Raw genomic sequence first — 18,109 nt, 5'->3', positions numbered from 1 at the left:
GCTAAGGACAGAAGTGACCTTGAGTCAAGGCCATCTCACATTCTACTGTTGTAAGCAATCTTGTAAGGGGTATCAACTTGCAATATTTCGCTAGTAAAAAGACCTTGAACTTATCCAAATGACTTTGCGTCAAGCCATCGTACAGTCTGGTTATGAGCCAATCCCTTCTGTGTGCTAGTTCAAACAAGTTCTTTCAGACCTTGCATCCAGCCAAATCATCTTTTCATAAATGACCTCAAACTTAATTTTAATGCCATGACACACTCTGTATGATACCAGAAATACCCTTGTTTGCGTTTCCGACTTCTTCACATATTTTCCTCTAAAGTCGTAATTTGCTCTGTATTAAGCCCAACTCTAGCTTGTTTAAAGGTTCAATGTAGACGTTTTATGTCCAGTTCTTTGTTTCTGCTCTGGCCTTTAATCTAAAATAACCCTTCTGCACAAAGTAAAGGGGCATTGCCATACCAAATTTCAGTTGGTCACATTGATTAGTGGTGGGGCACATCCAAAGAAAAATGCTTCGTACAGAATTATCATATACATCATTAAATGTATTTCCTTTTATTGACAAAGCGAGACAACTCAAATCAAGGCAGCATTTGAAATTGATCTCTATCAAAATGTAACATACTTCCATTTTCCACAAATGTTTGAAAGGACAAACAACTCAAACACACAAAAGCGCATATCTATATCCTCGCCAATCCGACTGAACAAAACAATTAATGGCTATTGAATTAATTTGTACTAATAACATTGATTTCATTGATATGTATAAGTTTTTTTGTCAGCGAAGCAACCATCATAACATCCTTTAAAATCTATTACTGGTATTTAAGGTTCACAATTGACTCAAACGTACAGGAATTAAATAAATACTGAAAATTGCACGAAAGTAGTTTTATACTTGTTGTTTTTCCTCTATTATGGCTGAGTTCCTTTTGGATAATGATAAAAAAAGACTAATTCTAAATTGTTCCTCTTAACAACTTTCTTAAACATTCGACACGTCATCCGAAGAATCACCATTGTATATTCTCATGGCTTCTCTGTACTTCTCTGCGCATCCCAAGCCTCTATAAAACTCTGCCAGATAGTAATAATTATCTGGAATCCCAATCAAAGCACATGCATTTTCAGCATCTTCAATGTATTCCGTGAAAAGATCGGTGTTCCCCAATTCCTTTAGAGCTGTAAATAAACGTTGAAATGAAGACATCATCACCATGTAATATTGCAATGTCAGCGTTTGGCCTTGGTAGTTTGTTTGATATAGAGCCTTGTCGTTTTTGCTCTGATAAGAATCCGCGGTTGCTTTGACTTTTTCTTTCAAAAGTCGGATGAGCTCCATTGTATAATGGGAGCAGAGATCATATTCTCTGGTTACAGCTAGCTTCATAGAGAGATCCGTTAGGAAAGCTACGTCAGTTTCTTGCAATGTAATGTAGATTTTTGATTCTTGTAATAAAGGATCAGGTACGCGTACCTCATCAAACTTCCCTTTCTTTCTGTCAGGTCCTAACAGATCCCCGATTGGTGTTCCACCAAACATACCCATGATAAATTGAAGCGCTCTACTGTTGTGGAGATGATCCAAGAAAAAGTAAAACCACCATTGCATACTATTCGGCAAATCTTGAAAATAGGAGCATGCAAATTCTTCCAATGAAGGCCCATCTCTATTAAAGCTAAGAAATTCTTCATATAACTCAACAAATGAGTCTGTAGCATCTCTAATGAAATAGTTATATAACTTATTCTTCACATCTTCAATGCTGATCTGGAAGAAAACATCTCTCTCGGACCCTTCAATGTAATGCCCACTTTTTATGGACTCGATGTGATCTATAAGCGGTTCCGCAATCGAACTGCCTGGTAAGCCACGCTTTTCAGTCACCAAAACTATCGAAATTATCGGAAACTGTCGAATTGCCAAAATCCTTGAGTACAGACTTTGGATTTCCTCTTCTGCTACGTCTTCCAGTAAATTCCATGCTGGAATAAAATAGTCTGGTATCTCCATTTTATGAATAGAGAATAGAAGTCTATCTAAAAGGTATAATAAACATCCGCCTTTATTGTTTGTCCAAAAATCCAAAGGAATTTTTTCCATGGCGTAGAGGAAAATGGATTTCACTGCATACGAAGATAGGTTGATCTTTTTTGTACTAGCAATACCGTCAATTAGAAGTTTAAACACTCTGTAACAATGGCGTTGGTGAGAAGTGGTTCCTTCTTTAATCAAAACTCGAATGGGTAGCATAAAATTAAGCCTCCAAGTTAATTCATCGGAGGATTCGCATGGAACAACGACGCATTTTTCTTCCGATACTTTAGCAATTATATCCTTCGAAGGCCAACAAGCGGGTCTTTCCCTCGCGAGCCATGAATTTAATATATCAGCTGGCCATTTGAGACACTCTATTCCTGGAATCATTTTGACTTTTCCTTTATTAGAAGAGTAATGAAGAAGAAAGTTTGCTGAAAGATACGCAGTCCCATCCTTGAATTTGATATACGCCGACGCGTAAAAGGAGGGCTGGATGACTACTAATTTCGTTAAGGAGGGCGGCATGTTCTCGAAATCCAGACAAAAATGGTTATCAACCTCGCTTTTCTCATGAATATCGTTCAAAATGACACACTCGTTGCTGATGCTTAAAAGGGTAAAACAAAAACTTCTTTCTCGTTTGTTGTAGGACATTCCAAATTTTGGGAAAATCGAGAGGTTGGGATCTAATTCCTCTTCAATGTTTCCGACCTGTGAGAATAAAATATTTGTTAGAACCAATGACAACCTCGACGACAAATTTCGTAAACTAACCATAGAAAACTCAAGCTCAAATATCTTTTGCTACATATTTGTATGAAAATATTCTTTATAAAGGGTCCATCGCTCACAATGCTCACATGAGTTACCTTGAATCTGCTTTTTAAAAACAATTGTACCGCCCCAGTCCAAGATGCCATGATTTAAATAAATTTGATTCTGCATTTCCTTGGGATGTTTTTACATTTAGAAGACAAATCATGACCATGTTATTCTCTAAAAGATTTTTTAGAATCTCGAATGTTGTTCTATTTATCTAGTAATAAAAAACTTGAATTTATACGATCTGACAATATTTCCTTATTAATATCACTAATTAATATCCAACATATGTATAGTTCATGAAAGATTTCAATAGTTTCCCCCCTATAATAGTCATTCAAAACGACTCTTTAATTATATATTTTGGCTCCAATGAATAGATTACCCAACAACGATGACAATGACAAAAAAATATACAGGTTTTCATCAAATAGTCAGTGAAGTTTATTTAAGAGCAGCTCAGGTGATCGAGTTAAAATACAATCTCACCCACAATATTATGACATCTTTTGACCTTTGATCCTATAAAAATTATTTTTCGCCAAATTAAAGAAGTTCTCAAATGGTGTTATTCTTACCGTTACTGAGCGATACTTTTCACAAGTCTTGTCGGAAGCCCAGGGAGGTTTGTCGTTGACGAATGCCCGAATTGGAATTGTTTTGTTGATGAGGAAATGTAGATGAATGAAAGGTATAGAAGTCAAGAGATCAGTATGGACTCCAAAGTACGTGTCCATTTTGTCTGTAATTCAATTCAAGCACAATATACTGATTTTATTGTAAAGAAGTGAATTGGTGAGGTTTCATGGATGATAGAATTATTCTATTCTAAAAAATCTTAGATATTCTGAACCGCTTCTAAAAAATCTAACATCATAACATTTATCCCACTCAGGGTCACGTCAGATCAACATTTTGATGTATATGCTATGTACGACTGTGACATCTATGTTTGCATTTAGTATGGCGGATGGGCCGACTATACAATTATCCAAATGAATGCAACAAAAAAGGCTTTTCAAAGCGTCCGCATGCACCTTGGTTTCAGGAGAAAAACAAAACCAGGAGTCCTTTCCTTTGCACAAATCCTTTAAATTGTGTTGATTTCTTTCTATACTTGTCTAAAATTTGTCATATTTGGCATATAAACACGTATTAAGAATTTCATACATTGATTTTGCTCAGGAATATATATCTTTGAGTAAATAGATTTATGAAATCATTTAACTGTCTGAATGATGCCATTTACTGACTATAAACTCTTATGTTTTTATTTTTGGCTTGTTTGTTTTGTGAAATAAGTAGATTTTGAAACAGGAATGGATGCTAAACAGTGACAAAAAGCTGGAATGGCTTAACTTCAAGCAATTACATATACATTATTACACATCAGAAATGATAAGTTGCATCAGTGGAATTATCTTTAGAATCGTATAGAGAAGCTTGGCCAATGCAAATGGCCAGAATTTGTTTTGTGTTTTTGATGTTAATAAGTAGATTCAGTACATCGACTATTATCATATCGAGCTATTTCCAAACAAGCCTTGCAGTCATAGATCAAGATGTGTTTGAAAATTTTAATTGAGGGTACCTGGTATATTTGTATTATGAGAACTCTACTTCTGGGATTAGAGCAATTACAGAAAATACACTATTGCCTTTTATAATACAATCAAATAATCTCAAAAAGGTGAAGAATTTAGCGAACAATGATCCATCTAAAAAAATCTACAATACAGATATGTGACACGGACACATTATTAAACACAGACCCCCAGGGGCCAACAACACTCAATAGGTGAAATCAGGTGCCTCAATGACAAATTGCACTTACTTGCTTCATCATCAGTCTCCGAAACTGGATAATCCTGTCTTAGGACACCGTTATTGATGTTAATAAATTTTATGATAACCATGACAAGATTACACTGTATATTTTTTCGATTATTATCAATAATTTTTTTTCAATAAAAATTTATTTTCACTCACGAATTTTGACTTATCCATTCACCATTAACAATTATGCCTTTGAAGTCATAGATCAAGATGTGTTTGAGAATTATAATTGAAAGTGGATTAAAAGCGGTTAAAGTGTATATTTGTGTTATGCGATTTCATGAACGTTGAAAATAAACCTCTGGACGACCCCCATCTGGGATTCTCTAGAATGTCAAAAAAAAAAGAAAATATTGGAAATAACCGATGAATACAACAGGTCAGTGCCTTTTATAATACATTCATCAATTTATCAGCAATACTGGAAAAAAAAAATTGGCGAAGAATTTAGGAAACGACTTCAGTATTGTAGGGGGAAATTAACCAAAGTTGACCAAAAAAAATTTATTTTTAGTGATGAGATGACCATAGTTGTAAAACCAGATGGTAAAGTTAAAGTTTGGAGTATTAAACACAGACCTCCGCTGTTTGAAGTTAATGGTGTGGGGGACATCAAATGGAGCTGGAATAGTTGCAAATCAGGCAGAAGTGCATTAGTGTGTTAGATGAACATTTATGGCCCGTACAAAATATTTTGCAAATTCACCTGCATTCATCATGACAATTGCCCTGTTCATCGCTCTCGAGAGACAGAAGACTGGATAATTCTACCAATTTTTTGGCCCCCGCAATCCCCTGTATAAACCCAATTGAAAATGTCTGAAAAATCATGTTAACGTCTAGATTTTCCATCTGTCCATCGAATAATATGATTTTATGGGAAATACCGAAACGAAAAGATTTGAAAGGCTTCATGACAAAATATTAAGTCAAAATAAGATTTGAATTTTTTATTCAAGTAGTAAACAAAAACTATGGCGGCCATCTTGTGAAAAAATTGACATACTTTTGGCACGTGAGTGTACATAGTTCTGGAAGATAAAACAAAAATAAACCTACCAAAACAGATCAATCATCATACAAATAATAAAAAACTCACGTTCAAACCAGGTATCTGACCAATTTTTCTTCCTAAGGCTGACGTAATGTTGCTCATCAAAATGACCTAGCTGCAGTGGTTCTTTCTTTGTAATGTCGTCACTAGGAATATACGGTTCGATTGTGGTTTGATTATGGCCACTTCCAATCGCACTGATGATCGAAAGAGTTCTCCCAAGAATGTTGCTGATTCCTCTGTAACAAAATAAAACATTACTAGTTTTGTTTAAATTGTGGTGCAAATTAAAGTTTCTAAATAAAATTTTGAAAGGTAAAGTGCACCACGAAGGCATGTAATGCTCACATCAGGATCGTCAAACATTACCGCGTACTTCAGAATTTTAAAACATGAACAACCATGCATGGAAATGCAATAATTCCGCGTCTCACAAGCCCGATTTCATCATATACCGATGAGCCTTACTTTTCAATCTGATTTAAATCAGATATCCTTCTACATAGATCTCTACACAAGGATCAGCCTTGAGTAGCTACATGTATCCATGTGAGCAGATCAAAGAACTTGATTTTATATTAGATAATCGTTCCTTTAAGAAACAATGTTTGATGATCGTAGACCTTAGAAAGTCAAGATATATTAAAGACGAAAAAAATTTCGCTTATATTGAAGTAAAACCAACCGTAAAATAAGTTGGTCACCCCATTCCTTGTCTCTGGACATTCTAGATAAATATTCATCCCAGGATTCCGTGGATAAAAACATCGCAAGGGGAGATCCATCTTCATGTTGGGGATTTGCCCGCAAAAATTCTACCGCCATGAGACGTATAGTTTTAGCCGTCCAATGAAATTCTCCGTTCATTCTCAGTTGATCAACAACAGAGCGGAAGAGACAGTTTCCGTCTGGGACCACATCATGGATTTCACAGTCAATGCTTTCCGACAGATGCTCCATGGTGGAAATCATATTTCCTGTCTTGCAATTTCGACATTTTCCACAGCCTTCAAGAATACATTTAGTCATATCAGGGAAATTCTTAATTTATATTGTCGATGCTATAAAAGTGGTACTACATAGAATGTGCATATGAATCTTGCAAACACATCTAAGTTCAATTGCGATGTTGCAAATAATTTTAGGATAAATAATATAGTTTGTAAAGCAATCGAAATACGCTTATTTTGTTCATTAAGGTACTACAGTATCAGTAGACACTACACAACATGTAACTTAAAACAGGTTTTATAGCTTGAGGATGCATGTGAATTTGCTGCAGATTCCTATGAAAATGTAAATGAGAGTTCTAGGAACATAGAACTTGTGGAGAAACATACTGATTCCATAATTGTGGCCGTTAGGATTAAACTGAACATTTGGAAACCTTTTTCTGATCTACATGTATGGACACTGTCTTCTTGCAAAAATGATTTTGCTGCTGCTCAAAATGTAAAAAGTGATGAATTTAATACAAGAAAAAACTATAAAACATGTAACATTAAAATATACCAAAACTTTATTGAGAGGAATTTAAATATATATAAAACATGTAACATTAAAATATACAAACACTTTATTTAAAAAATTTGGCTTTAAAATATCTGAAACTGAAAATAAAATTGTAACCGTATACTTTAATTTCTATCGATAAGCTTAACAGACCTAACTTTGGTTATTTAATAATGTTTCCATTTCTATTTGCTTTCTCTGTGATAACTCTTAGAAATTAAGTTAGTTGAGTTGATTTCATTTTCAACTTCATGTATTCTCTTTTTAATGAAGATTTTTTCCAACAATGAGTTTTAGTAACATTAAACAAAGAGGTTTGATATAAAGATGAAGTAAAAAGACAAAATTTACGTGCAAATTGTACTTGACATCATGAAACATGAAAGAATAATTACCCTCGGCATAACCACGTACACAGGGATAAACTGAAAATAAAATGCACGATGTTCTTGTTACATTCGAAAGAAGGTCTCTTTAGTCACTTCCTTTTCTCTTTCTCTACATTTCTGCGTATTTTACATTTTCTTACCGTAACTCACTCCGTATGTCTTCCAGCTTTTCGGAGGTTCTCTCTCTTCATCGCAATAATCAAAGGAATACTTCTGTTTCTTCTCCCCCTCCTTTCCTGGGCTGTGAGCGCCGTGTGTGCGGCAGACAATGTGGTGTCCCTGGTGATTGTGGTGACAGTGGTGGTGCTGGTGGTGACAGTGGTGGTGTTGGTGGTGGCAGTGAGTCTGGTGGTGGTGGTCGCTCTCATAGTCATCGTTCTCACCATCAGAAAATTCATCGACTGTGCCAAAAATGTATATAATATAATATTAAATCTATGATAAAATTGTTTTTATTTTGAATTTCACAACTTGTGTATGGTGCATATTTTTCCAATCAGTATCAACTAGTGCATGTAAATATATACATGTACAATGTACCCTCCTTTCGGTGTTCAGCATCGCTTCAGGGTAATCTCTAGAATATGGCAAAATCTTAAGTGTGTACAGCAGGTATGTATCTGTGTGTGTGTATATACAATTAAACATTGTACATGTGATCAATTTCGGTGCCAATCGACATAAAACAGTCAGATACAAATGCAATTTCCGGGGAAAAAATGTTTTCTGAGAATGAACAATTTCATACAAAATATTAAAAGATTGTAAAAAATGTGAAATACATTTATATGTCATAATTTTTAAATTAGACCAAATTGAAAATCATGCGTGAACGTCACCTGTTTAGCTGTATGAATTCAACCTCTTATTACATATACACCTTTATCTAACTAGTTTTTCACATTTTTAGCTCACCTGAGCCGAAGGCTCAAGTGAGCTTTTCTGATCACATTTTGTCTGTAGTCCGTCCGTCTGTCTGTCTGTCTGTCTGTAAACTTTTCACATTTTCGACTTCTTCTCAAGAACCGCTAGGCCAATTTCAACCAAACTTGCCACAAAGTATCCTTGGGTGAAGGGGATTCAAGTTTGTTCAAATGAAGGGCCATGCCCTCATTCAAGAGGAGATAATTGGGAATTAATAAAAATTTGGTGGCATGTTTTAAAAATCTTCTTCTCAAGAACCACTGTGCCAGGAAAGATGAAACTTATATGGAAGCATCCTCAGGTAGTGTAGATTAAAGTTTGTTCAAATCATGATCCCCGGGGTAGGGCGGGGCCACAATGGCCGACCAAAGTTTTACATAGAAATATATAGGAAAATTCTTTAAGAATCTTCTTCTCAAGAATAACAAAGCCATAATTGATCATATCTATATGGAAGCATCCTCAGAAGATTCAAGTTTGTTCAAATCATGACCCCCGGGGGTAGACCACAATGGCCGACCAAAATTTTACATAGAAATATATAGGAAATTCTTTAAAAATCTTCTTCTCAAGAATAACAAAGCCATAATTGATCATATTTACATGGAAGCATGCTCAGGTAGTGTAGATTCAAGTTTGTTCAAATCATGACCTCCAGGATAGAAGCTGATCACTTCTGCTTGACAGCAAATAATAATGTCTTGGACAAGTACAAGAATTTCCTCCAGTCTTACAGAGAAATGACAGTTGATAAAAGAATGGTGGACACAAAGTAAAAGTGCTCTTCAACATTTTTGTTGAAGATTTCAGTCTGATTCATCTTGCAATATTTCTGGATTTGTATATTTGGATATAAACGTCACATTTTCAACTTATTGACTTAACAGTTTTGCATTAAATATTGCCAATGCTATCTATTATTATTATTTCCCTCCAAGATAACATGTCAAGTCTTTATTGTACCCCTTCAGCTCTGTTATACCAGAAAAATCTTGTAATGAAATCATTTAGTTTATTTTTCTTGTTAGATTAAATCCATGAAAATAAAGATTATTTTTAATTATAATGGCATCAAGAGAATGGATTTTTTTGTTTAACAAAAAGATTGTATACATGTTTTGCTAAAAAAAAAATTCTTTGCTTGCAAGTTTTGTGGTTTGCCATTTTTATCACGTCAACTATTAGATGATTTATCCATGATTAAAGCATTTCAAAATTGATATTTACTTACAATTTAAAGCAGAATTCTGTACTGATATGACCTTGACCCCTTAAAAACAAGAGTGTCAAGGTCAATTTTTAATACAAAAATATTCTTTCATCTTCATGGCCCATATCTTACATACAATATCATAAAATATACAAAAAGTGTCATGTGTCCAGAATGTGAAATAACAAACATGTATATAGCCAAAAACTTTAAAAAGTTGTTGCTTAGCAACCACTTAAAGGTCATTAAACAGATATTTGAACTAAAATGATGCATGGATATTGCAGTTCTAATCCCTTCTTGAGAGTATATTCAGAATTTTCCATTTCAGCATCCATTGTGTAAAATTATGGCAAGAATATTGAAAAGTGTTGAAAAAAATTGATGAAACTTTGGTACTTATTTGACCTTTGACCTCCTAGAAATAGTACTAAAGAGGTCAAACTTTAAGATAATTTATCTGTTGTTCCTTCCTTGTAATTTTATGACCTCACACCTAACTTTTATATGTGCTGGGATGCATAAATATGTCTAGGATGAGTAATAAACGAAAATTCTTGTCCGAAAATTAAAAAATTCTGGGTTGCTAATCAACCGCTTTTAAGTAGTTATATGCAGAATTGAAAAAAAAAAGTTTATATGTTTCATGTAGTACAGTATCATGCTCTTTTGTGAGTATATCCAAAATTTCCTATTTCAACATACATTAAAGTAAATATTTAGCTTGAAGATTAAAAAGTATAAAAAAAATCCCATAAAATTTTGTACTTAATTGACCTTTGACCTCCATTTTTACTAATAAGGTCAGTAGTTGAGTACCTGAATAGTCATAAAATATCATCTCTAAGACATTCCCTACAAAATGGTATGCAATATACCTAGCTTTCTCCTTGAATAAAAAAGTTGGAAATAATTTAATAATGTCATATCAAAAAGTCTCCAAAATCACCTTAAATGTGCCGGTAGAGAAAGGGTTAAGGAGTTGTATAAATTTTCATTGCAAAATCTCAGAGAAAACAAGAGTTATTATCTAAAAGTACCTAGCCTAAAATAATTTAATAGAATATATAATGGAATGACCTTTGCTGGTCATGGAGAACATAAAAAAGCATTACCATATTTCATGCGTGTCTTTGATCTTCGATAAAAAATATTCGGAAGATCTGTATCATCCATGCTCCTACATGCACTATTCCTTACGCTTAATGATAGCATGAACATACTTCCGGTCTTTGTGCCTTTCCATCCACTTTTAGATGCCTCGCTGGTTGTTGAATCTGCATCCAAACCCATTTCCTCTTCAGGGAGATTTTCATCATCGGAACTTCTTCTCGCTTCCAAGTTTGACCCTCCGGAGTTCATAAAGACGATAAGACTCGGTCCATGACTAGAGCTGCCATAAAAATCTTCCTGCTGTCCTCGTTCAGCCTTAGGTGTTACGTCTCTGACGAAGAAGTTATTGTGAATTACTTCGTCATCATCATCATCATCGTGGGTTTTGACGGGAAATGATTTCCTATAGGAAAAATGCTTCTTATTCTCCAAAAATTCCTCATCCTCTGAATCCGTAAACATCAGCTGTGACTCAGCAGATCGTGTGTACACATTTCTATTACGTCGGTTGGTTTTCTTTGAATTTATATCAATGTTACATTTATCTGTTGTATCATATTCGGATTTAACCGCCTCTGATTTCGAATCTGCTGCTTTCCATATATTTCTTAAAAACTCGAGTTGTTTCTTTCTATTTTCAAGCTGAACTTCGCTGTTTTCCATATTTACCTCTGTGAATAAATAAAGATGGTCGTATCAAAGGATAAATAGTTAAATACACGATTAAAGTATTTATACAAAAACATTAACTGGAAGCTGAATTTCGCTTTTTTTTCGATATTTACTTCTGTGAAGAAGTAATGGAAAGGTTCAAGGATAAAGTCAATGTCTCAGAACTAGACAATTAGCTGAACGCAGTCAATGACAGCAAAATATAAATACTATAACAATTAAGATTTATTTAATTAAATTCCTTTAATTTGGCGATTTATACACGTCTACATTTTTTAATCAAAAAATTTTTGAACCCTTAATAATCAATATATTTGAAAACGCATAAAGAATAGTTCATTCGTGTGAAACCATTCAAAAACATACCCATGATAAACGTTTTTTCTGTGTAAAGAATGTAAATCTTCAAGTTGAAGGTCAAGAGGTAAAATATGAACGCCCTATCGTATGTCATTTAGAAGTTATCATCGAAGTTGATTTTTTTTAAAAAAGTAGGTCAATCGTGAAGGTCAATGGGTCAGAAATCATAGCTTGCTCGGAAATATCTTGTCACGGGTAATGCACATGTCAAATAATATGAAAACCCTTTCTCTTCTCAATCAAAAGATATACATAGGGACAAATTAATATTTTTGAAAACTTTCAACGTCACGAGGTAAAAAATCACAGTGTATTTAGAAAGGTCTTTTCACAGGTAATATACATGTATAATATGAAAGCTATTTCTTCTCATTTAAAAGATATAACGAGGGTTAAAGTTTTTGAAAACTAGGTCAAACTTCAAGGCCAAGGTCACAAGGTCAAAAATCATAATGTATTTTAAAAGGTCTTGCCACATCTAATATACATGTTTAATCCCTAGCTCTTCTCATTCAATAGATATGACCAAGGTTAAAGTTTTTAAAAGCTAGGTCAAACTTCAAGGTCACGAGGTCAAAAATAATAGTGTATTTTAAAAAGTTTGCCACAGGTAATACACATTTTTACATGAAAGCCCTATCTCTTCTCATTCAAAATTTATGGTCAGTTCAAAGAAATTTTTAAAATTTTAAAAAGTGGATCAAACCTCAGGGTCAAGGGGTCAAAAATCATAATGTATTTAGAAAGGTCTTGTCACAGGTAATATACAGATATAATACGAAAGTCCTGTCTCTACTCATTCAAAAGATATTACCAAGGTTAAAGTTTTGTGATGGACGGACAGACTGACAGACGAATAAAATCTACTTTCCCCTCGCTTTCGCGAAAGTGGGAGACAAAAAATTTTAGTTGTATCCAAGAGATCTTTTTGTAAGAAGAAATACACGTGAAGGTCTTTGTGCCAACTATTCAAAACGTTACCCCAGTATGACAAAGATTTAAGTTTGTCAAAAGTAGGTCAAACTCCAAAGTCAAGATGTCTAAAATGCTGGTATATTGTCACAAGGAATACAAAAAAGGATGAAAGTCCGAGGATCATCCCTTTACAAGATATAATTAACAAAATTTAAGGAAATGTTTTAATTACGAAAAAAAAAATTGCAAAAGTGGGTCAAACTCAAAGGTCAAATAATGAAGTACCCAAAGAAGGTCTCGTAACAAATATATGTCGAAAGCCCTATATTTAGCTCCAATCAACCAAAACTAAGTATTCGACTAGGTAAAGTATTTGAAAACTTTTATATCTTCAGTCAGAACATTGCTGCATATGCAGGTCTGTATGTAGCTCGCTGTTATAAAAATAAAATTGAGATGGATGACCAAAGAGCTACAAAGTCACTGGTTTAAAATCATATATCTTGGGCACAAAAAAGTGTGTTGTTCCGTATATGTAAACTGTCATCTAAAAAATTAATACATTTAGTTTAATTTCTTGTACTACTTCCAAAATAAAATAATCCCCAAAACCATTGTTAATAGCTAGCGCTTCTCTGGGCCTGATCTAGCTGCAGAACTGTAGCGTTATGGTTTTATATATTTGTCTTTGACCATAACGCTACAGATCCCGTGATGCAAAAAATGTGCAATTTACGGCGCAATATTTTTTGCGCGCTTTTGGGGAGAATTTCTCCACTTTCCAGCATCGGTCAATTAACTACCTTTCATTCCCTAATTCTAGGCATATTATTTAACTAATCTGTATATTTTATCCATCTCCCAACTCTTTATAGTCGTCTCTACAAGTGATAAACTCACTTGATTAAAATTATATGTTAGATTGCTGAAAATTCACTTCAGGCGAGTTCATTGCCTGTAGAGTTGGGAGATGGATAAAATATACATATTGGCTACAGAATATGTCTAGAATTAGGGAGTGAAAGGTAGTTGATTGACCAATGCTAGAAAGTGGAGAAATTCTCCCCAAAAGTGCGCCGTAAATTGCAAGTTTTTCGCATTACGGGATCTGGTGTTATAATAAAAGACAAATATATTTAAGGAATCACTGTCTAGTTAGTGTAGTATGCCAGGGCATCAACGATAGTGGGAAACATGGGATAATTTGCATAACAGGCGAAGCCCGTTATGCATAAATTATCCCATGTTTCCCACAATCGTTGATGTCCCTGGCATACTACACTAACTAGACAGTGATTCCTTATATTTCCATTTCATTGTGAAATAAAATTGTAGATTTAGACTTTAAAAATGTAGACTAATCAATTTAAATTACACGAGGACTCCCATGCCAATTTCAATAGTCCTCGCCCACTGACGTCAAACACAAAGGCAGCCGCACGAGATTTACATGTATATTTGGCTTCTTTAGCGTCAGACACAGAGACAGATGCGCAAGAGATTTGCGTGCATATTAGGCCTCCTTAGCTCGTGACCTATCGACCTGCCTAATTTGCATTCCGGCAGAATTATCAAGAAATAAACTCCCCTAACTTTCAAAGAGTTATCACAGAGAAAAAAAATTAGAAATGGAAATATAAAACCATAACGCTACAGATCTGCAGCTAAGCCTGATCAAACTTGACAACACTGCCATATTGGTTGCATTCCGCCAAGACAAAGCGGTCCATGCGACGTGTGCGTCCTTCATGGTTTGTAAAAATAATTTTGTCGAAGAAGCATAGTAAGAATATGATAAGAAAAGTCGGTTTGTACTAATATTTTTATGTATATGGAGAATTTTGAATAAATTAAGAAGCTGATTTGTACGCAACAAATAAACACTTTTTTCATTTGGTATAGACTAGCTCTGGTTCCACTGTAGCATCTTTATCGGTTTCAGACCAGCGAGCTTACAGATTAAATCCCCACTCAAACACATTACCTCACGAACAAGTTAAGACCGACATTTTAGAAAGGATAGGATGAGTCCCAAGAATTAAGATGCAATCACTGTCTTTCGAATTTTTTAACAAAGTAGGAATTTATGATTATCAGTTTAGTTGTAGAAGGTCGGTTGTACATGTATGCATTACAAGTGGTAAACAAACGAGTCTGAAGAAAAGGAAGAAGGAAAGGCTTGGATACGTGTACACAACCATTTTTTTTTTCTTACACCTTATAAACACGTATAAACAATGTTATTCCTAATTGTCACTAAAATGCTTAAATCAACGAGTTTCCCAAGCAATGTACTTGTATTATTTGAGAAAGAAAATAAAAAATACCTGAATTGCCCTGTTTCACTTTGAATTACATTGTGTGGTGAGTTCCGTTCTAAATTCCGTACTTGAGTTCATCATTCTTCTCTGTCTGCTAAATCGAAAGTAGAAAATTTTCAACACGGAATTTAAAAATCCACAAATCTATAAATAAACCAAATATCTATTTAGTTATCAGCTAGACATTAACTCCAACCTTAGAAAATTTTAATCTTATTAAAAAGCAAATTGTATAATAATTGCATTGATTTTACTGTACACTTTGATCAAATTTATGAAAATGAGACTTTCTTTTCGAACATTATTGAATTGGTATATGTAATAAAGAAATCATAGTTCCTGTTTGTTCCGGAAACAATTAGAGATGTAGTTAAATGAAAGGTGACCATTTTCCTATACGTGCGAAATTTAATTAATTAAGACAACGGATGATAATATTTTTATCCGGTAAATCAACAAGAAACAAAGCTCTGAAGAGCTATTTTCTGACTACAAATGGAAGCAATTCCACCCTAAAGGTCCAACAATTTATTTTTACAATATATAAAAAGATCCAAAACAATTAATGTGAGGTATAAAGTTAAAACTTTTACAGATTATAAATATATCATTGTTTAACGGATAGAAAGTATCACCTGAAACCAAATATTTTTTTAAAAAAATATTTATTGAGAAAAAAATTTTCATATTAAAAAAAAATGTACCTGCTTAATTCTGTAATTTTTAGTGAAAACCATCATTGCAGAAAAATAGTATATGTTTATCAATGAAGGGCAAGTTAATTGGTCTATTTAAATGGTCTTTGAAAGGCTCTTATTGAAAGCATATACTAGTATGTATATATAAAGACAAGACGCCTATAAAATCCACCATTTGCAATGTACTTTCAGTTTCAACTACCATTGAACTCAGATTTTTTCGTAAAGAGGATCAACTGCACTAAGGCATTTGACCCCCTCCCCTTTTTGAAATATACCAACATTTGGATTAAGGAAATAAAAGGTAAATTTGCATTAATGTATGAAGTTTCATGAAAACATCTGGAATATTTTATGCCCCCGTAAACGAAGTTTCGGGGGTATATAGTTTTTGTAGTGTCCGTCCGTCTGTCTGTCTGTTTATCTGTTTGTCCGCAAAAACTTTAACCAATAACTTTTGATTTAGTGGAGCTGTGAATTTCATATTTCACATGTGTATTCCTTGTGACAAGACCTTTCATTGGGTACCACCAAATTTAACCTTTTGACCTTGACCTTGGAATTTGATCCATTTTTACACAAAAAATTCAAACTTTTACTTTGGCCATAACTTTTGAACAATAAATACCAGGATATTCATACTTCACATATATATTTTTTGTGGCAAGACCTTTTACTGGATATCACCAACCTTAACCTTTTGACCTTGACCTTGGAAATTTACGTACTAATGAAAAAACTTTAACCTTCGCAATAACTTTTGAACAGTAAAGACTAGAGCTTTGGTACTTCACATATGTAATCATTGTAAGAAGACGCTTCATTGGATACCAAAAGCTTTGACCCTTTGACCTTGATCTTGGAGTTTGACCTACTTTTAAAAATACTTCTTGACCATATCGTTTAAAGGGTAAAAGCTAGTTCTTATAAACTTTACATATTTAATCCTTGTGACAAGACCTTTTATTTGATATCAAGACCTTTGACCCTTTGACCTTGACCTTAGTGTTTGACCTACTTTTTAAAAATCTTAACCTTGGTTGTAACTTTTGAACGGTTAGAGCTAGAGCTTCCATACTTCACATATGTATTCTTTGTAGCAAAAGCATTTATTGGATACCAATAACCTCGACATTTTGACCTTGATCTTGGAGATTTCCGGACTTATGAAAAAACATTAAACTTGTCAATAACATTCAAAGAGTAAGGGCTAGGGCTTTAATACTTCACATATGTAATTCTTGTGACAAAGCCTTTTATTCAATACCAATAACCTTGACCTTTTGACCTTGATCTTGAAGTTTAACGAACTATTAAAATCTTTTTAACTTTGGTCATAACTTTTGAATGGTTAGGGTAGCTAGGGCTTCCATACTTCAAACATCTGATCTTTGTGGAAAGACCTTTCATTGTATACCAATAACCTTGACCTTCTGACCTTGATCTTGAAGATTTCTGTACTTATGTAAAAACTTCAGCCTGGCCATAACTTGGAAACAGATGGTGATCGGGCTTTCATGTTTTACAATTGTATTTCCAGTTAGGTGAGCCTACTTTGGGTACCAGTATATTCAATTTGCATATCTAAGAAAAGTTTAATCTTCACTATGTTGCCATACGGGGGCATCAGTGTTTCACAAACTCATCTTGTTTAAGCTGGGTTTAATTACCATTAGTACATAATATAATTAAAGGTCATTGAGAAGGTCAAGGCAAAAAAAAAAAAGACCTTATAGTTGAAAAAATTCTCACCGAATAATTTACATGCACATGTATCGGAGCATAAGACTTAGAAATTATCCTATATACCGGTATTTTCTTTTAAACTTAGCTAAATGCACATTTGAGAAAAATCAGATCAAGGACAAATGTCTATAAAATTGAAAAGCTCTCCTCAGTATGTATCAGAATAGGCAGTCTGATGTAAATATATTGATTTTTCTCTTTGAAACTAGTCATGCAGCTAAACACAAATTAGAGAAAAGTCATGGTAGAATGAATGGTAATTAACAGCAAAAAAAATTTAATGCAAAAGAATAGCTTTCTCCAATTTATCTCTCGTTTGTTGGTTTTTCTTTTCGAAATTGAAAACATCATAAATATTCGAAAGGTTGAGGTAAAGAAGTGAAATCAACTATTAATATAGCTCTCTTCAATATACATTTATTGACCGAGTTTGAGGACAACTTGCGTTCTGTCGGGACCCCAAGAACCAAACTGTTTGCCTGAG

The 18,109-nt window shown here is 33.9% G+C and overlaps 1 protein-coding gene across 1 annotated transcript; it reads right to left on the bottom strand.

Annotated features, from left to right (window-relative positions):
- Positions 1-434: 434 nt before the first annotated feature.
- On the bottom strand, positions 435-15,398 carry LOC134234405 (uncharacterized). The gene is made up of 11 exons (XM_062716468.1): positions 15,188-15,398; positions 11,024-11,584; positions 7,807-8,067; positions 7,673-7,702; positions 6,451-6,772; positions 5,811-6,004; positions 5,206-5,333; positions 5,011-5,037; positions 4,710-4,803; positions 3,454-3,617; positions 435-2,764 (listed from the first exon to the last, which is right to left on the bottom strand). The coding sequence occupies exons 2-11, from the start codon at positions 11,574-11,576 to the stop codon at positions 998-1,000; spliced, it is 3,540 nt and encodes a 1,179-aa protein (XP_062572452.1). The 5' UTR covers positions 11,577-11,584; positions 15,188-15,398; the 3' UTR covers positions 435-997.
- Between the last annotated feature and the right edge of the window lie 2,711 nt (positions 15,399-18,109).

This window comes from Saccostrea cucullata, unplaced genomic scaffold (assembly GCF_032062105.1).
Source record: "Saccostrea cucullata isolate Sc308-1 unplaced genomic scaffold, CSIRO_AGI_Scuc_v1 ctg18, whole genome shotgun sequence".
In the NCBI taxonomy this organism is placed as follows: domain Eukaryota; kingdom Metazoa; phylum Mollusca; class Bivalvia; order Ostreida; family Ostreidae; genus Saccostrea; species Saccostrea cuccullata.
Note: the sequence above shows the minus strand (reverse complement) of the source record. Positions and strands in the feature narration are given on the sequence as shown.